General features: G+C 41.0%; 1 protein-coding gene and 1 long non-coding RNA gene across 2 annotated transcripts in view; one reads left to right on the forward strand and one right to left on the reverse strand.

Annotated features, from left to right (window-relative positions):
* LOC128011960 (broad substrate specificity ATP-binding cassette transporter ABCG2-like) overlaps positions 1-17637 on the reverse strand; it is a 21263-nt gene extending 3626 nt beyond the window's left edge. The window contains exons 1-12 of the mRNA XM_052594792.1: positions 17438-17637; positions 16555-16614; positions 15481-15595; positions 10491-10643; positions 10120-10277; positions 6504-6655; positions 6319-6420; positions 5306-5556; positions 4367-4449; positions 4085-4174; positions 1019-1143; positions 787-941 (exon numbers count right to left, since the gene is read on the reverse strand). Coding sequence (XP_052450752.1) covers positions 787-941; positions 1019-1143; positions 4085-4174; positions 4367-4449; positions 5306-5556; positions 6319-6420; positions 6504-6655; positions 10120-10277; positions 10491-10643; positions 15481-15595; positions 16555-16614; positions 17438-17637 — 1644 coding nt within the window. The remainder of the gene's footprint in view (positions 1-786; positions 942-1018; positions 1144-4084; positions 4175-4366; positions 4450-5305; positions 5557-6318; positions 6421-6503; positions 6656-10119; positions 10278-10490; positions 10644-15480; positions 15596-16554; positions 16615-17437) is intronic.
* LOC128011962 (uncharacterized) overlaps positions 1-21620 on the forward strand; it is an 80269-nt gene that overhangs the window by 4411 nt on the left and 54238 nt on the right. The gene's annotated exons all lie outside the window — the stretch shown is intronic.

Consider the following 21620-nt stretch of genomic DNA (forward strand, 5'->3'; position numbering starts at 1 on the left):
AATAGTTAATTGAGCAATCACTGTGGTTATGGATATATAGAAATGTAAAACATGCCAGTCAGCAAGGTGAAGGATATACAAACATCAACAACTGGTGAACGAAGGACTGTATGACCGAAGCCATTTTCGTTGTGTGTCATGGGTCTCATGATGATGGCGATTAGAATTTGAACATCCTATTTAAGAAATTAAAGACTCAATTTTCTATGACAACTTGTAGTGTTGCATATCATTGAGGCTGAGAAAAGAACATAACAGGTAAATGCTGTTATCGCTATTTTCCAAATGCATGGAGTAAATATTTTCATATGGCTTTCTAAAAAAGCCAGGTAGCCAGTGTTTTATATGCATTTGGCCAATCACTGTACACTTTCATGACTGGTAGTTCCTATAGAAGTGTTTTAAACCCTACTCTGAAGTACGAACCAATTAAACCCCAGGGTCACATCAATTTCAAGGGGGGCCTCAGTCAGTGAGTAAACAGCTAGAGCAGTGGGAGTCCACATGGGCTTCCCCTAATCGACTCCAAAACAGCTAGACCACCTGGGGATGGAGTCTGGGAAGCATTTTCCCAGAAGTCTCATTTGTTGTTAAAGCACATCAGGTGCACAATTGAGCTCCCCCAGAACATGAACAGCATGCATTGATTTGAGCCACGATTGACTCCAATTTAGGACATGGCAAGGATGTTGCATATACTTAAAAATATACTTATAATAACCCTTTACCATGGTACATTCACAGCCTCATAAAATAGTGCTGGTGTGTATGTGTGTGTTTCTTTACCATCATGAACACAAATATCATGTTAATCACGATGGTAGCGATGCCCACCACCGTCTGATCAGCGGAGATGGCTAGAGTCATGGAGGTGGCTGTGTAAGACACCAGAACGATGGAGAAGAGAAAGATGAAGAACGCCTCGGCCGTTGCCTTCAGACCTGCACAGGAAACACAAACACATGAGTCTGCATGTTCCTTACCAGACAAACATGAACAATGGCAATGTGAGTCTGACCGATCATCCAGTACACGACACAGCTGAAGATGATGGATGGGATGGTGCGCAGAGTCAGGATGTCAGACAGGACCTTAGACAAGAAGTACACCGAGACTCTGTAGTATCCACTGATGTACTCGTGCCTGAGGACATCATCAAACACTCAATCAATCAAATTACAGTCATAATGTCAACTGCACATAAAACATCACTAATCACATTCAGAAGACAATCTTAACATAAAAATATTTTTATTCATATTTTCTTTTCTTATTTAAAATAAATAAGATTACTTCCAACTTGTCTTAAATTCCCAAAGGAAACATTTTCTATGATTTCAGTAGGTTATTTCAAACTGACTGTTGTAATTAAGCATTACAAAATAACACTTTACTACTACTGCTACTACATAAAAATATAATTCCAGGCCCCCTTTAACCTTGGCCCTTGGAATAGCCCTAATAAACCCCCCGTTACGGCATCCATGGATCACACTAATCCAATTTTACACCAACAATTACAGTGTCTCTACACTAAAAAATACAAATACTCCCACTAACAACAAAAATTTTTTTTTTTGCATAAATTTATGTTTTCCCCAGCTATGGGACATTTGCCATGAACACTTTGAACAATTATAAAACTACAATTAAAAATGAACATCAGCTGTGTTTCTGTACATTCAGTCCTGAAGTAGATGTTCAAGTTAACCATTAAAGTTCCCCTAATATGGGTAATGAAATGTTCATATTTTGGTATTTCAAACCCCTCCTTTGCGTGACACTTGTGGTGATTGGTCAGATTGGTCTCATTTTCATGTCATTATGCCTGTAATGGCTGAAAAAGCAGCGTTTGTGAGCAAAGTGCTGCTTTTTGTACAGCGTAACCAGAGAAACCATTATTTTTACCACTCCTAAAGTGGCACCTAGTGGCAAATAATGAATTTGCATTATCATACAGACCAACGCAAAATAATTTAGCATAGCCAGACCTTCAGACTGACGGCTGAAGGTCTGGAAACCATGGCAGCTTTCTTTGGCCAAGGCCCACCCATGTCAAACAACCAATCACAGTTCGTTTCATTCAGCATCACATTTTGGGGTTTGGAAATGTCACCACAATAACAGGCCAGTGTGTAAAACTCTTGGACGTATTTTGAAAAATTCTATGTCGCAAACTTTCTAATACTTTCGAAAACCCAGAATTCAGTTAATCGGATAAGCCATTCCCCATCTTCTGAAAAGTATCGGTTTTAACAAGGCTTATTGGTCTGTAAAGCATGCAGTGCTGTGATTGGCCAGTTATCCAGTGTGTTGTGATTGGCCGAATACCTCAACATATTAACATATTGTGATGCCCTGTACGACCAGAGCAATGAGGCACAAACATTGAAACCCATTATAAATGTGATAGTCGTGTCCTGAGAACTAGAGAACGGCCAGAGAACTAGAGTGACCAAAGGACCGTCCTGCGGGCTTGAGGCAGCCATGTGACGCCCCCGGGCTGGACTCTGCTTCATCCACGGTGTACAGCTCCAGGCATGACGAAGCAGAAATCGTCCTCTTTTGGAAGGCCAAACAAAATAGTTTTGCTTTCACAATGAAACACAGAGGGCCCTATAATACAACCGGTGCAATGCGACACCAGGCGCAGCGCAGGTGTGTTTGCTAGTTTCAGTCCGGCACTGTTTGCATTTTCCCGTCCAGCGACAACTCGTTTAATTAGCAAATGCATTTGCGCTCATTTGTGTGCCCATGGGTGTGCTGGCCTAAAAAAGAGGTGTGATCAGGCGCATTGCTGTCACATTGCTATTTTAAGGAGCTGAAAATAGACTGTGCCATAAACCAACTCAAACCTGGTCTAAAGTCTGGCACAATGTTTTTTCTTTGTTATTTAAATAGCGTGTTAGTATAGGCGGGTCCATTACGTGCGAACATGTTGCTTATTAAACACAGGGACGCACAGCAGCACACAAACATGCCAAATATTAAAAATGAAAGGATTGCAATGCATAAGAATTTTTTGTAGGCTGATTAAATATATATATACATTTATTTTATTTATTTCTTTGGCATGCCAACTGTTTACAGTATCTGTACGACATGGTGGCTGCGGCAACAATACTACAAAATAGAATAAAAGGTACGCCTTCTTTCTTTGCGTGATCATATGGGCAGCGTTATGCAAATCTTCCCACATAGTGATGTAGACATGTGGGGGCGTGTTAGAACAAAACATTTTAGGGCGGCGTGGTTGACTCTTAACTTTGATAAAGAATATCTCTTTGGATTTGAGACTTTCACAGATCTTTCTCTTCACAGATCTTCTTTATACACCAAGAGCTTTTAAAACTCCAAAGAGAAAGGAAAAATTTAAAATTGAAATGCAACAGTGAAATTAATGTGACGGAAACTTGCAATAAAGTGCTGACCTTCAATGATCCAGTTCAACTATACTTATAAGCAATAAATACTTAATAAATATAAACTTAAAAACATTTTTGCTCATTTTTTTAATTGCCGAGGTGTGTTGAACTTTCTTCTTTTGTGTTCTATTGTACAAACGTGAATTTACTTTCTCTTCAGCCTGAGACATATTAATTTAGCTTTTGGTGTGAAAGGACTTTTATGTTTACGAAAAAATATAACTTTTTTTTAATTAAAAACAAACAAGCAAGCCCTACCCAGTTTGAAAAAGTAACGCAAAAGTCACATATCGTATTACTTTCCATAAAAAGTAACGTAAGTAATGCAGAGTAACGCAATATTGTAATGCATTACATTTAAAAGTAACTTTCCCCAACACAGCTCCTGAAGTGTTTCCACTTTTGTGTCCCATATGCATAAGACGTTTAGCCAACGGTCTGTGGGCGTGACGTCTGCGCTTGAAACTAAATGCGAAAAGATTTTCAACATGACTTCAACGTGAAACGGCTTAAGATTCGTTTTAAAAGTGACTCGTTTCAATGATTAAATTTGTTACTTCTTTTGAGATACAATAACTTTACACAAGGTGCTTTTTTTTTTTTAAATGTTCTTGAACTCGTGTGTGTGTGTTTGTGTTTGTGTGCATGTATTTACTCACACAAACAGTTTCCTCTCTGTGATAAACAGTTCAGCTGAGGACATTGAACTGAAGCACTGATTTGTGGTGATGAAGAAGAGTGCACCCATCCTGAAACACATACAACTGTTAGTGGACATGTGCACAAATTTATTATTCAGTAAATTATATTTGAAAACACTACTACTGACTACAGAGATGCAACTTCTGTTCATCAGATCTGAGCACTGAATCAATTCTAATTCAATCATAAATTATTCATCTCACAGAAGAACTGAGTCAGATGGATGAATGTTTTCATACCTGTTCTGAATACCACTCATATTATCCTTCACTCCAAAAAATATGGTTCCAACAACGAGAGCCAGGATAATCATCACCCCGATCTAGAGGGAAACATAATCTTGAAAACGTAATCTTTATTTTAACACTTAATAAATAAATCTATATATTCTTTAAACATGCTATATACAAACACACACACACATTTCATTGTGACATTTAAAAGAATGTGAGTGGCAGTTAAGGGGTTAATTAAAATTTCAAAAAAAATCTTGGCCTGTATATTTGTAACATTTTGGTGTCCATTTCACTCTAAATTGAACAGAGGAATCAGACAATAACACAAGCATTGTAAGACAATGCTCCTAAAATTTAAGATTCAAAAGATATTAGCATAAACTGAGTGCAAATGTAACTGTTGGTGGTGCTAGAGGGGTTTTGTTTTACACTCAAAACTAGCTATGGTTAATTTTGAGACTGTGTGCCAAATTTCATAAGTTTCCCTAAAGCAGTTCTATGGGCTGCCATAGGCCGCTTCTGATTTGCTGCCTCGCTGCCTTATGAGACAATGACTTTGCAGGCAGCATTTTTGCATGAAGGGACCTTTTGAAACTGATTTCAGACATGCTTCTTCTGATGCAACGTAACAGTTTTGGTGATAACTAAATGAATATTTATTTACAATAATATTATTATATTATTAAAATCACTTGAAATAATATCAAAAGTGCAAAAAGTTAGTCAGAAATATATATTTACACACAAAATCATCACCAAATGCAACTTTCAGGCGCCATCTTTATTTTTTCGCTTAACCGTCATGGAATGGAACGCACAGGATTGTGGGATATTTTTCAGATGCACCCATAGACTTCCAGAGCAGAAGTAACAGAAGAAGAAGAGGAGGAAGAGAAGGAGCACCAACGATTATGAAAGCCTGATGAAGACGGTGGTGCTGACCTGGACGAATGAGGTCTGTGGGTTCAGCATGAGGTCCTTGAAGGTTCTTTTGAGAACCCAGTTGAACTGGTGGCAGAAGGATGTGCTGTAGGTGATGGTTCTGGATTTGGGTTGTTTGCTGTAGTCCTGTCCCTGAATAATTAGATCCAGCTCGCTTTTGGTCTGTTTGTTGCTGGCGCTGTTCTTGTATTCATCCACCAAATGGTTCGCGATGCCCTTCAGAGATGATCTCCGCTGCTCCTCGTCCAGTTCTGACACACAGACACATTTATAATCAGTCACACAGATACACTAGTCTCAGTCACTGATGGTCTTATTAGTAAAAAATAAATAAATGAATGAATAAATAAATAAAAATAAAACATTTGTATTAAACCTGAAATAAATTCTGAATATTACATGAAAAACAATTTTTAAAATGAATTTAAAGCTGAAAATAAAATCTTATATATAAATTCTAATATTCTTATTCTAAATCTTATATATAAAAAGCTTAAAAAACCCTTAAAGTATTAATAATTCCTATTAAAGCAGAAATAAATTATAATGTTAATTTCAGTCTGTGATGTTATTGTTAACTTAAATGACAAAACCTTTAAACATTATTTTTAAATCTGAAAAACAATAAGCAAATTAGAAATATTAACGGAAGAAACGTAAACAAAAAAAATACAAATATTGCCTTGGCACCTAACTGAAATAAGTTGAAGCACTACGAATAGTAAAACTAAAATTAAAATTGAAATAAAGCCAAATACACATAATTGCATGAAAATAAAAACACATCAGTTCTTGACTTAAATAAGCTGCAAAATGGCCTTTATATAAGCCCTCTCTCCCGGGTCCTCACTGCCACACCTCGTTCTCGTTCCGAGCCTGGGAGGCAGACACACTAACAAGGAGGCTAAATGACATCACGGCATCTCTTGAGATCAGGGAAGTGAGGTTTTACCTTCAGAGCACCTACTCACTGGCCTCTGTTACATTATACTACGGAAAGGAAATTGTTGTACCCTCATCGTCGTATAACTTGTTGAGAGCGACGGCAGTGGAGTCTCCATTGATGACATCCAGGAAGAAATCAGCAGGATTGTTAAGTGGTTCACAGATATATCCTGACACACACACACACACACACACACACATCAGTAACTGGACCTGAGAGTCTGTTCATGTGTGTATTTGTGTTTTTTTATACCGATTTGACTGAAGTAGTCCAGGGTGTCTTGAGCCGGGCCGTGATACACCAGTCTTCCTCCCACCAGCAGTGTGAGGCTGTCGAACAGCCGGTAGATGGAGTACCGCGGCTGATGGATGGACAGGATGATGGTGCGACCGCTGTTCGCCATTCTGAACAAATTATAACATCAATGTTATATTTCACGCCCAAAAATCAAGTTTATTTATTTATTTTCCAATATAAAATAAAAATCCATATGCAAATGTATAAATAAAATATATATAAAGTAATTAGTTATTATTAAATTAAAAATAAAATGTATAAACAATTTATATAAAAAATTTTAACTGAATACCTCCCTGAAGGAGGTAACAGAGATGTTCTGTCAACACTGGCATTAAGGGTCTTATTTGGTAGCACAATCATATCTGATTTCTAAAATAAATGGCCAATGAATATTGGTGAGTAGATTTTGCATGCCTAGTGACCCTGAACATACAAATATATAAAACAGAAGTACGTGTCCACTCATTCAGGTTTGCACTTTGTCGCAAAAGGGATGTAACATCTCCACTCCCTCATTCAGGGAAACTTTTCATTCAGTTAGGTTTGATGGGACACATCAATGCCAAAAATGGGTCTGCCTTCTCCAAGGGCAGCGCTTGCAAGTTCACAAACTTGTCCTAAATGGGAGCGGTGGGAACTTTGGACATGTATCTAGGCCAGGGGTCTCAGGACAATGTGAGATCAAATCGGAATTCAAGGCAGGTTTCACTGGCCGAAAATGCCTACAAGTTCCCCAACCTCTTGATTGAAGTGAGTCGGGTTAGGAGCGCTGTCTTCAGAGACAATATATTAAACTTGACAAGGGAGCTATCCGCAGTTCAGGAAGGACCACTGAAGCACCTTTCACACTGCACGTCGGAACCCAGGTCGGGGACCTATTAACATTGCCGGGTTCAACCCGGGACAAGCGCTGTGTGAACAAAAGCCAGATCTAATGCTGTGTCGTAGTGATGACGCACGTTATCGCGCAACTCTTTTAACAGCTGTTTTGAAGGAAGATCAACGTCTGCGATGAAAAAATATGTGCAAACTGTAATGAAGCAGAGATCAGTTTGTTCCTCAGTTTCCGCACTGACGCCGAGATCGTTCGCTTGCTTCAGTGAAAGTATAACGTGTCTAAAGTTTTCGACTCGTACATTACATGTCACGCCCTGATGTCAAGTGTCGTTACGGGATCTTTACGGGTTGTGTGTGAAAGCAGATATCCCGGGTAATAACTGGCAGTGTGAAAGTGCAAAATCTAGTGACATGGGAACGCTTGGCAGAACTCTTTACCTGTGTATTTGCCGGAATAGCAGTGTGAAAGGGGCTTGAGAGATCCCATGAAGGGACAAGGCAATGTCTACCTCCTGTCGTCTCTCAAGAACTTAATGATCAGGTCATGTTTCCAATAGTTTTCCCATAGTAAACTTGTAAACTGCGCCATTGTGATGTGCTGCAATAGCAGAAGCATAGACTTTCAAGGTGGAGGTGACCATCTCCGCTTCAGACTCTCTTGAATAAAAGAAATCACAATGATTGGGAATCTCTGTGGGTCACAGAAGAACACCACCCAAGTGAACAGATTCTTCTTCAGGACATAGGCCTGCCTGGTAAAGGGGGCTCTGGCCTAAGAGATATTGGAATTCACTGCTTGTGACAAGTTGATTAGCCATCCGTGCCCATTTAGGAGCCACACGTGGAGGTGCCAAAGATCTTGACATGGGTACCAAATTGTGCCCTGCCCCTGAAAAAAGGTAAGGAAGGACTGTTGCAATGATTCATCTGGTCTGAAAACCATATCCAGGTAGGCCAATAAGATGCAATCATCAAGACCTGCTCCTCGTCCACCCTGTTCTTGTACAAGGTCCGTGCAGAGAGTCTTGCTGGTGTAAAATGCATATTTGCATAAGTCCCAGGCCAGCTGTGTGCCAGCATATCCATGCCCATGGTACACCCAGTCAGGGAGTAAAATAGCGTGCACTGGTAGGACTCAATGGAAGCAAAAGATGTCCACCTAGGCTTTGATGAATGGACTCTAAATCAGCTGGTCCACCAGTCTCCTTTTCTCCAGGGAGGATGAGCTGTTATTAGAGCAATGGAGATCAGCAACTTGAGCTGCGTCTGACTCTAAAGGAGGAGATGGCAGGCAAGTTGTGACATGCAGTGGGAGCACTGCTCACTTTGAAAGTTGATTCATGCAATGGTGGTGAGTGTGGTAAATACTCTCTCATGCAGATGTTTTGAGCAGATGTAAAAGCCACACTGGGGTGACTTCAGCGACAGGGACTGGCCCTCGGCACAGGTAGTCCAATTCCTCCAGGATGGCACATCAATATGTGCCATTGCCTGAAGGTTTGATGTGTTTCCCAGCACACTCTCAAGAGGATGGAGGATATTCCTGGAGACAAGCAGTTACTCTAGGAGAGCTGGACAGGGCTGTAGAAGGTCCTTAACCCACCAGAAGGACCGGTATCTGCTCCTTTTTGCAAAGAGGAACATAATGAGCACTGCCAGCGCCCTACAAAATGACTTCCAACAGGCCACAGGTGTGAATGTCTCTGACCAAACAATCAGAAACACACTTCATGATGTTGGCCTGAGGGCCCGACACCCTCTAGCAGTCCCTGTGCTCATTGCCTTGCACCATGGAGCTCGAATGGCATTTGCCATTGAATACCAGAATTGTCAGTCCGTGCTTTTCACAGATGAGAGAAGGTACACTCTGAGCATATGTGGCAGATGTGAAAGGTTCCAGAGAAGCCATGGAGAATGTAATGCTGCCTGTAACATCGTTCAGCATGACCAGGTTGGTAGTGGGTCAGTGATGGTCTGAGGCGGCATATCCATGGTGGGACGCACGGAGCTCTACAGGCTAGACAATGACACCTTGACTGCCATTAGTTATCAGGATGAAATCCTTGGACCCACTGTCAGACCCTACGCTGGTGCAGTAGGGTCTGGGTTCCTCCTGGTGTATGATAATACCCGGCCTCATGAGGCAAGAGTACTCAAGCAGTGCCTAGAGGATGAAGGAATTGATACCATTGAATAGCCCCAACGCTCGCCTGAGCTAAATCCAATAAAACACCACTGGGACATTATGTTTCAGTCCATCTGATGCCGTCAGGTTGCACCTCAGACTGTCCAGGAGCTCAGTGATGCCCTGGTCGAGATCTGGGAGGAAATAACCCAGGATACCATCCGTCATCTCATTAGGAGCATGCCCCGATGTTAACTTACAGTGTATACAAACTACTGAGTACCATTTTGAGTTGCTGCATAAAATTTGAGAGAAAAGGACTAGCCTGCTGCATTATTTTTTCACTTTGATTTTCAGGGTGTCTTTGAATTCAGCCCTCTGTAGACTGTGATCATTTTGATTTCCATCAAATGCCGTTTTATCTTTTCGTTCCTAACACACAACCCAATCAATATCAGTATAGATATTCAGCTTGATATATTTCCCCATTGAGATCTGATGTTTTCAAAGTGATCCTTAGATTTTTTTTTAGCTGTGTGTGTGTTTATGAACATGTATATGAACATGTCTTTCATATGAAATACGACCGGTTTTATATAAACGCACTTCTTGAGCAGCATGAGGACGGAGTTAGCTGTACTGGCGTCCAGGCCGGTGGTCGGCTCGTCCAGGAAAAGCACCGGTGGATCAATGATCAGCTCCATGCCGATGCTTGTCCTCTTTCTCTCTCCACCTGAAACACCACGAATCAGCTGCGTGCCCACCTGTAAAACCAGCCAATTGGAGCAGCTGTAAATTCATTTATTCATTTCTTTCGTTTGTATTTTTTATCTAGCTATACATTTGAGGAGAAAAAAAAACACTCCAAATCAAAGATGAGACTGTATATTGTACACTCTTTACTGATTTTTGAGAAGGTTAAGTTTATGCTGATTGCACATGTAATAATCCAGATAAAGTTGTGTTTGGTTTGTTACCCGTGAATCAGCCACTTTGCTCAATCCCAGCTCCTGAATTAGTGTTTCAATCTTTTCATCTTTTTCTTGCTGACTGATCGACTTCGGGAGCCTTAAAGCTGCTGAGAAACGCAGATTCTCCCGAACGGTCAGTGTCCCCATGACCACGTCATCCTGCAAAAAAAAAAAAAAAGCCTTTGAAATAGCTGCCATTTACCAGAATGGGTGATATAAAAAAAAATGAATAGGACACGTATAATAATATGACACATAATTATCCTGCACCATTAGGTTGTTATTCTCACAAAGTTTCCCATTTTGACACGGAGCCAAAAATGTCTTGCATTTTAGTTACTTTTATTAAGTGAAATTGTTCTTTTTGTGTGCAATGCTGTGATTCATTGGCAACTATATTTATAAGAATTTGACGTTTTAATAAAAAAATCTATTATTCAGGGTCTATAATTCTACATGTTAATAATATACCTGAAACATTAGGTGGTGCCAAGTATGTGTTAAGTGTGAAAAATAATTGTGTTATGCAATCATTGTTTCTCAACAACAAATATGCTAAGTTCCTCTTCAGGAACTCGAGCTGCGTTGAGGACGATTGGGGAATGCCCCCAGCGTGACGTCTCTGAATCATGTGTGTAATCAGTCCAATAGATGGGCGAGACGTGATAGGCGGGTGACGTCAGAGACCAGGAAGCATAAAAGCACGAGAGGCGCAGCCGGCCTCAGCCTTCTGTCTTCAGCAAGCGCTCTCTGGGTGTGTGTACTGTTCAAAGAACTTTTATGTTTGTGAGTCTTATTTAGTGTTTTTTGTCATCCCCCAAAAGTATGCCAACAGCACCCTCCAAGACCAAACACAAAATGGGCGAAGCAACATTGCAGACTGTGTGTTCCTCCCTGTCCTCGCTACATCTCAGGTGGGGATACACATCGTTTGTTTGTTGTTTGCCTGGGAGTGGAGCATCGCAGAGCCAGCTTTCGAGAGGGTGAGCGGGCTCAGCATTTCATCTATCCTCCTCCAAGAAGGTTGATGTGGTGAACATTTCTGAGGATCCCCCCCCCCCTCAATCGCCCCAGAATGAGGAGCTTTTGTAGTTGGTTACTTGTGCTGTGGCCAAGTTAAACATCGAATGGCCTGCTGAGAAAAAGGCTGAACCGCAGAAAAGCAAACTTGATGAGCGTTTTCTGCGAACTAAGCCGCCACCTCCGTGCCGAAGCCTAATTTCTTTCCCAATTTGCATGCAGGTGTGTGTAAATCTTCACTACGGCAACGTAGCAGGGATGAATGAGCGCGGTTATAAAGCGATGCCCCGGGTTGAACAGATGCTCACGAGCTATCTGTCTCCCAGCGCGGCATCATTATTAAAGGGTTAGGCTGGTGCGTGTCTGCACACCATGGCGGTGTTACCAAGCCGATCTGCTGAAAGATTTAGATGAGCAAGAGCACGTGAGATCAGAGGATATCACAGAGCTCAGGAGGACCGCTGATTTGTCTCTCCGTGCTACCAAAGATCCGGAGGCTGCCGGGTGGGGGCAGCCTCCACCGGGTACCAGCTCCTCATACAGGGTGGCACAAAAACAGAGCATCGCCTCACACTCTGGGTCGGGGGCTTCGAAGTCTAAGCTGGATCTGCGGACCGTACTTAAGGCTAAGAGGTCCTTGGCCAATAAGCCCTGACGCCACTGGCCCGGGGCTAATGAGGGCAGTCCCCTCTGTGGTGCAGCGGGTTACACCACATTACACAGTGTCTGTCTCGCCTCAGTGCCCTCAGGAGATCGTTCTGCCAACCCTGCCAGAGTTACAGGGCGCAGCGGTCTCCCGTGAGCACCACGCCCAGTTACCGCCCGGAAAGGCAGCGGTGCTGAGTGGCTCGCCGCCTCCGCTGAGGTGTCTAGAATGGTTAGTTTGGTTGTCTCCTGCCGGTCCGCCGTTACAGGGCACCAAGCTATCTTTTCTGATTACACCAGAGGTCAGTCTTGAGAGACTGACTCCCTTAGTAGATCATTTAGCAGCGTGGAAACTAATGGGTCTCAATGGGTCCTGCACACTGTAGAAAGAAGTTACACAATTCAGTTGGGTTCTACTCCGCCTCGATTAAATGGGGTTTCACCCACGCTGGTGGGTTCGAGCAGGCTCTGGTTAGGGAACAGGAAGTGCACGCTCTCCTGAGGGAGGAAGCCATCGAGATGGTCCCTCCTCATGACAGTGAGTCGGGGTTTTACAGCCGGTACTTCATTGTTTCAAAGAAGGATGGGGGGGTTGCGTCCTATTTTAGATCTGCATCTAGTGAACCCGCTCAGTAAAGCGACTGAAGTTCAGGATGCTCAAACTCAAACAGGTCGTGTCTCTGATCAGGTCCGAGGACTGGTTTGTCACGATAGAACTAAAAGATGCATATTTCTGTATCTCCATCCTTCCCCTACAGAGGAAGTTTCTGAACTATATCGATCATTGGTTGATTTTAGCTCAATCAGAGCAAATGGCGGTTCTGTATCGAGATGTCGTTCTTGCCCACATGAGAGAGCTGGGGTTTAGACTGAATGCCAAGAAAAGTGTGCTTTCTCCAGTACAGAGAGCCACTTATCTGGGCACGGTGTGGTATTCGACCACGATGCAGGCACGCATGTCACCTGCTCGGATCGAGCCGATTCTCGTCGCCGTCGCAAGAGTGAGAGAAGGCCAGTCACTCACTGTCAAGCAGTTTCAAAAACTGCTGGGTCTGATGGCAGCTGCGTCCAACGTGATACCTATTGGCCTGCTGTACATGAGAGCCCTGCAGTGGTGGCTCAAGACCAAGGAGTTCTCCCCGAGGGGAAACCCACTTCGCATGATCAAGGTCACGCGGCGCTACATGCCTTTGATATGTGGAGGGAACCTTGGTTCTTGTCTCAGGGCCCAGTGCTGGGAGCTCCTTGTCGCTGCATGATACTAGCAATGGACGCGTACACCTGTTTGCGACTCGAGGGACATCGCACTGTCCCCTCTGGTTCTCTCTGACTCATCCAACTCCACTGGGGCTGGACGCCATGGTACAGGCGTGGATTATAAAATAATCGAAAAGTAATGTAACGCATTACTTTCCATGATAAGTAATGTAATTATTTTTTTTTTTAGGGAGTAACACAATATATGCCCGATATACTTCAAACGAAATCGAAGAATGAACTGATATGACATAATTTCGAACAAAATCGAAAAGTTTCCACAAAACTATTTATGAGAACTTTTACTGTAAATAAACTACTTTTTTACATTCACTCAATTCGTTTTTGGACAAGTATTTTTACTTTACTCACTCTACATTAATTACAAAAGTAACAGTACGTTAAGCATTTTCTCAGGCTCCTATGTTTAAGTTCCATTATACAAATTAAAATGGCAACGAATAGAACCTGTTCATTGCCATGAAAGTGAAATCACTGAACCTAAACACAAGAACCTGATGAAAATTCTTATTTTAGAAGAAGTTTTCAAATTGCACTTAAGGAACAGAGAAAACATTCATTAGTAGAAAGAAATAACAACGAAGCTTGGTGTCGATGACCTGGAGTTATGCCAAAAGTGACGTAGAGAAACATCCGAGACAAGTTTTCCAAAGCCATGAAAAGAATGAAAGGAAAGCGTAAAGATATAAGGTAGCAATATTAGGTAGCAAGAAATAACAACGAAGCTTGGTGTCGACGACCTGGAGTTATGCAAAAAGTGACACAGAGAAACATCCGAGACAAGTTTTCCAAAGCCATGAAAAGAATGAAAGGAAAGCGTAAAGATATAAGGTAGCAAGTACCAAATACATGTTTCAAATAAATGTTACACCATACTACTGCTGCTGCTGTTGTTCTTTCAATAAGCAAATTTAAAGGGTATACAATAAATGAAATGCCAAATGAACATACAATAATAAACTTTTGTTTTTATCAAATATAAATCATGACACCAAATAAAATATAAAAAGGTGTAACAATTTACCCATATATATATATATGCATAAATGCACATCATGGTAAAGTTTTACATGCAATGACACATTCGCACTTCCCATAAAGGACTGATTTTGGGTCTTTTGTATTGCAAACATTATACTTGACTCTGAACTACAGGTAAACATTATTCTTTTGTCTATAATATTCTGATCATCGATGCCCATCTCACACCTAGATTGCCTACACTGCAACATGATTTCATCATTGGTGTGTTTAGGGGATAATTTTATGTTTACATTAAACTACACCCCGCATCCAGCAGTGAGGGGGTGTCGGAATGTTTGGAAACAGTTTACCGCCTTTTCCAGCTTCTTTTTGCCCCCAAACGAAGAACGAAAACTAACTTCGTTTGAAGTATACCAAGGCCTTTAGAGGCTTCTGCATCTGAACTCTTCCCTTTTACCTTTTAATTTGTCATTTTTCAGTACTCTTTCCACTTCTGATCATTATCATGTGGTTAAGATCGTCATGTAGTGAAAATCTGATATGAGTAAAGCCCTAGTTTGAAACACAATGCCTGAGTTTCTGGATGTTTCATGCTTTTAAACCATGACAGACCTTTTTCTAAACGCAAAGCTTTAGTAAATACAAGGTGTCCCACAACATGCTGATGTGAGATTTGAGATAAGATTACACAATTGCTCGAGGAATTCAAAGTCCTAAATAAAAAATCAAGTAGTAGTTTAGGCGAACGCACTGTATTAAACTATTTATGCAAAGAAAACAAACTAAACTGCTGAATGGTTTTAGTCCAGCTCTTCTAATCTTAGTTGGCGATCACACAATTTCCTCAGTCATGATATGTATTCTACAGAATAACAAGTTCTGCTTCCTGTTTTAACACTGATTTCAATTTTTAGAGTCAAACATGACGTCTAATGTGTAAGTTAGTGTTTGTGCTCCACTCCTAAATGTTATTTCTCACTTCATGTGTCATTGAGGAGAAAGTGCTGCTATTTCACTAACTAAACAGAAGTAAAGAAATGTAGTAACTGAGTGTTTGTGTGTTTTATACCTGCACTACGTATCCAGACAGACATTTGAAGTTTGGAGGCTGTGGAGCTCCGTCTATTAGAACCTCTCCAGAAAGACCAGCAGGATCCTTACGAGCGGCCAGAACGTCCAGAAACCTGCAGTTAAACACAAACATTTGTTTATATGTACAAGTATATACAAAAAATACTTTTAAACCATTTAAACTACTTTAACTAAAAAACACAACACTGGTTACTAGGGGTGTTACTAAGGGTGTGACAAGACACTTTGTTTAGAAGACAAGATAGGACAAAAGATTGGGATCAAAAGAACAAGATGAAATTAGATTTTTTTTTCAACGTATTCTTAAGAAAAGGACTGGAAAACAATAGTCTGGTGTATTTTGTAACAGCTTGTAATCAGTGGCGCCTACAGGTATACGGCTGTATGCACTGTGTGTACCAGGAACACTCTGAGTGACCTGAGAAACATTTTCCCAGCAAATATATCAGCGTTTCTTTATCTATTTGTGTCCGGTATTTCTGTCAAATGAACCAGCAATGGCAATTATTTGGGAATTAATTATTCTTTTGAGTCAGTTCTCTCTTTTCGTTGAAATAAAATTAGATTTTATACTATAAGCGTTTCCGAATCCAATTTGCTATGTATAACGACTGTATATAAAATGGTTGGTGCTCCCATGGTCCAAGCAGACTGTCCCTATTCTCTAAATGAGTAATGGGTGTGTTTTTGGAGTCTCATCTGCCATTCCTTTTAAGAGCGGTTCTTCAAAAGGTTCTTCAAGCAATGCAATCGAAATAACCATTCACAAAGAAGCATTCAGTCAAATGTTCTTTAAATAAACATGTCTTTCTTACATTTTTTGAATCTGAAGAACCTTCAGATGTTAAAGATTGTTTACAGAACCATTTAGACATAAGTGTTCTTCTATGGCATCATGAAGCACCGCTATTTTTAAGAGAGTTGAAAAACCGTAAATATACAATAAATAGTTAATTAGCAGTTTAGACTGTTTTTATTTTTTGCGTGTTTAGAGGTGCCTTCGTTCAAAAGAATTAAGACACTGATGGACAGACAGACAGACGGCTCTTACGATGATTTCCCGCTCCCAGTGGGTCCTAATATGGCATTCAGTCCCGACCTCATGATACCACTAAAGAAAATAACACAGAATTTCTTCATAAATATGAATTGCCACATTTTCTTCATCATCATATGAATCACATAAAACAAGATCATGCATGTACATCTTCAAGATGTCTGTAAAAGATTGCTTCATCTGGAAAAAAAACATTGGATAAACATCTTTAAGATACATACATTTTAAATCATAAACATTTTAAAGGCATTTTCTAGATGTCTATTTGACATCTGATATGAAATGATGGAAAGCCATATTGCAGATGAGCAAACACTAAAAAATACATCTTGCAGTTTTCAAATAGATAGAATTTACATAATATATACCATGGTACATTTTGATTACCATAATCTATATAATATTTAAATGCTACTGTAAAATACACTTCATGGACAAAAGTATTGGCACCCCCCTTCTAATGAACGGGATTGACCACTTGTGATTCCCATGAGTCCAAATCTTCATATTTAAGCATATAATGATATTCTAGGGAATTGTGTGCTGGTAATTTTATAGCGATAGTTTGGAAAGGACTCTTTTCTATTCTAACAAGACAATGCCTCTGTGTATATGTCAAGATTAAAAAATTAATGATTGATTCAATCAGTGTGAAAGAACTTGATTGGACTGTAGAAACCTCTGGTGTGACTTTAATTGGTAACATCAATTTTAGTCATCATATAATCAGTGTGCTGTAATTCATAAGCTGTGTTATTTATGTGCTATTCTAAGATGCATTTTAAAAAATACCATGGTGTCTACCATTCATAAAATGCCTTACTCTTGAAAAACCATTGGACACAATTGTAATGTGATCAAACAGCACTAGACTCACTTGAGCTCGATGAGGATGTTCTTCTGCGTGACCTTCCTCTTGAACAGGAAGCCGCTCTTCATCTTCACGCTGTAGTTGATGTTGTGGAAGCTCATGGTCGCTCCTCGTCTGGGCGATAGGAAGGACATCCTGGTGGACACCGGTGTCCTGGACTGATTGTTGTTTAGCTCTCCAGTCATCTGAACAGCCGTGTCTGCCATCACAACCCTGACACTCACCTGAAGCAGTGCTGACCTACAGTATGTGTTTGTTAGGTAAGGTGCGAGTGTATGACCGTGTCTAAAGTGTGTGAGGAGAGAGAATGAGTGTGTGAGTGTGTGTGTGTGTGTGTTTATTTGCTTCTTTTATGTGAGAAAAAAAAAAAAAAAACTCAAGGCATGTCACATGCTTTACAATGACCAGCAGAGCCGGATTGACTTCTTACTGTGACATATAGGCAGGGCCAGATTAATGATGTTTATCATTAATGTCATGAAAATTATAGGCTATTTATAGCCTATTAAATATTGAGTAAAATCCAGGTAATAAGTCACTTATAACGGTAATATAAAATTTGGATTAATTAATTAGCTTTTCATTAGGGCAACTACAAAAGGAGAATTTAACAGAATAAAATAAAAATAAAATAAAATAATAATAATAATAAATAATAATAAAAAATCTAATAAAACTTTAATTGCAAAAAAAGAAAAGAAAAAAAAGCAACATAATGAAATAGTAATATTGTTAAATGTATGCAAGTGTTTAAAAATATTATTTGTTTTTGTCTGATATTTATCTAACCATTTATTCTAATTGCCCTTACCCCAGGAAAACTTTTATGCGGACTCTGTGGACCAGATGAGCTGAATTTTAGCACCTGTGATTCTCTTCTTGTCACAATATGCTGCCGGAAGGAACACCGTGCCGAGAATAATATAAATAGTTTTTCATCCAACACATGGGGTAAATCCAACATGAAGGAGGAAGACACACTTACATAACTTGTAACTGGTAGACCTGGCAAACAAGAACCGAAAAGACTAGGGACTAGGGCCAACACTGGGAGGTGCCATGGAGGAAGAATGGCCGCTGACTCCAGGGGGCGACCAACAGAATCAGAGCAGGTGAAGCCCGAGGTGGAGAGCAAAAGAGCCACGTGATGCAGAAGATCTGGGGGGCCAGGGTGGAGTCGAGGCTGAGATCCTGAGATCTGCGGCGGAACCAGAGCAACTGAGGACCAATGTGGAGCCAAGGGGGTGAAGGAGACTGATGGAGCCGGAGGGACAGAGCAAAGCCAGAGTGGAGTCCTGAGGCGCAGGATGGTGAATACCTGACCAAGGTGGAGCTGGAGGGACAAGGGAGTCAGACGAAGCTGATGGGTCGATGGTTGATGGTGGAGGTGAGGGAGCTAGGAGCCGAGATGGAGTCTGTGCCTTGGAGGCTAGAAGCGGAGGTGAGGGAGACTCGGGAGGATGGCAGTCCTATGGGGCTTGCACCGCATAGATGGTAGGCTGAAGGCAATCCGAGGGGCTGCCAGATGACAGCAGTGGAGGAGGCAGGAGCAGGTAGGAGGGCAGGCATTTTGGAGGAGCGGCCACAAGAGGACACATTTTAGGAGCGGGCACTGGAGGATAGGGCTGCACGATAAATTGTATGTGATATTTAATGCGCATCTCATCAGTAAATCCGGTTCTGTAATAAGCAGTAAATGTTCATTACCTGCATGCTTTCACATGGAGCAGCATTAATTACACAGAGCCTTTGTTCACTGACAAGCTGTGCAAAAACATGATCATATTTTGTGTTTGTTTTGCACAGCTTGTCAGTGAACAAAGGTTCTGTGTAGTTAATGCTGCTCCATGTGAAAGTGTGCAGGTAATGAAGATTTACTGCTGATTACAGAACCGGATTTATTGGCAAGATGTGCATTAAATATCGCATGCAGTTCTAGGAGCGGGCACTGGAGAATCGGAAGCCCCTGGCCTCAGGGCTGGATGAGGAAACCAAGGATGAATGAGGGCTGGACGGAACCAGTGGATAGAGGAGAAAGGGCAGTTCAATCTCCTGTTCTGATTCTCAGTTGATAAGATCCTCCTCTTTATTTTGACCCTTTTGGTGTTCGATAGTCCACTCACCCTCAGACTCTCTCTTGCATTGGGCACTGTAGCCGGCTCTTCCACCTGGTCTGACAGGTTGGGTTCTGGCTCTCCGTCAATGGTGGGCTCTGGCTTATGCTCCATAAGGTGGTGAGATGGTGGGCTGGGCTCTGGGTCGGGAGTGGATCTGGCAAGATCCTCCATGTTGATAGATGGCAAGTAGCGATCCATTTCTCACCAGAGTTTACTCAACAAAGGTGGAGAATTCCTCCCAAGGACCATCTTCGGATGACAGAGAGCTTGACTAGTTACCAGAAGTTTGAGGTTTCGAGTCTTGGTGCTGGCAGGAGTTGTAAGTGGGGGGAGTGGATGAACAGTGATCTCTTCCAACCCTCAATACCCATGGCTGAAGTGCCCTTGAGCAAGACACTGAACCCCTGGTTGCTCCCCGGGGGCTGGATATATAGCTGCTCACTGCTCCAGGGGTGTGTTCACTTCTCACTGCTGTGTGTGTGCACTTGGATGGGTTAAATGCAGAGCACCAATTCTGAGTATGGGTTACCATACTTGGCTGAATGTCACGTCACTATCACTATCACTTCATTTCATGTGTGAGCTAACAACAAGAACTGTCTCGTATGGTCCTTGATAGATTGTCCTTCCTACTCCAGCAGGAGGAGGAAGAATTCAGGGTGAAGGAGGGGATCCATGAAACACAAGGGAAAGAAAAAGGACTGAGGAAAACCAGAAAACAAAACAAGAGGGTTGGCATGCAATTTACACTGTTTTTCGGTCAGGTCTTCTATCAAACTATGCTGCCGAAAGAAACAGAGCCAAGAATAATCGAAGAGACTTTATTAATCCAACACAGGGGTAACTCCAACATGGAGAACAGGACATGACTTAAAGGACTAGGGTTTTAAAGACAAGGATAATGAGAAACAGACAGGTGTGGGGAATCAACTAAACAAGGACAGGAAACAGACCAAATAAGGCAAAACAGGAAACTGAAACACATGACAAAACAGGTCCAATCCTGACACTTCTAGGGCCAGAAAGAAGGCCTCCTAATAATAACAATATTAAAAGTAAACTCCTTAAAGGGTTAGTTCAGCCAAAAACCTCCATTCATCTTCGGAAAACAGTTTAAGATATTTTAGATTTAGTCCGAGAGCCTTCTGTCCCTCCATTGAAAGTGTGTGTACGGTATACTGTCCATGTCCAGAAAGGTAATAAAAACATCTTCAAAGTAGTCCATGTGACATCAGAGGGTCCTTTAGAATTTTAGAAATTTTTGGCTGGTCCTGCGACTTATAGTCAGGTGCGACTTATTTACAAAAAATTTACCAAGAGAAAACATTACCGTCTACAGCCGCGAGAGGGCAATCTATGCTCCTTAGTGCTTCTGTAGTCGAAAACAAAGCGCCCTCTCGCGACTGTAGACGCTAATGTTTTCTTTTGGTTCTAGGTTCTAAATAAATGCGACTTATAGTCCAGTGCGACTTATGTTTTTTTCCATAAGTCGCTTTTTGGCTGAGATACAACTATTTAAAAAAATCTGGAATCTGAGGGTGCAAAAAAATCTAAATATTGAGAAAATTGCTTCTAAAGTTGATCAAAGGAAGTCCTTAGCAATGCATATTACTAATCAAAAATTAAGTTTTGATATATTTATGGAAGGAAATTAACAAAATATCTTCATGGAACATGATCTCTACTTAATATCCTAATGATTTTGGGCATTAAAAGAAAAATATATATAATTTTGACCATAGAATTTATTGTTGGCTGTTCCTACAAATATTTCGGTGCTACTTATGACAGCTTTTGTGCTCCAGGTTCACAAATGTGTTGTGTGAGTTTGGTACCTGTCTCCAGAACATTAGATTATAAGTTTAAGTTTTAAGCTTGTGAAGCATGACTCCTAATTCATTTTCTCTGTTTGAATCAGGGCATTTGATCAACAAAGCTCTGATTCTACTCTACTCTGTTGGTGAAATATTAGCATTTAAACTCAAAGATGCCTGTGATAACTTGTTTCCTTGAGAGATTTATTCAACCATGTAAATAATGAAGACATCATTATAGGCTAAGGAAAAATATGA

The sequence above is a fragment of the Carassius gibelio genome, chromosome B23 (assembly GCF_023724105.1).
Source record: "Carassius gibelio isolate Cgi1373 ecotype wild population from Czech Republic chromosome B23, carGib1.2-hapl.c, whole genome shotgun sequence".
NCBI lineage: Eukaryota > Metazoa > Chordata > Actinopteri > Cypriniformes > Cyprinidae > Carassius > Carassius gibelio.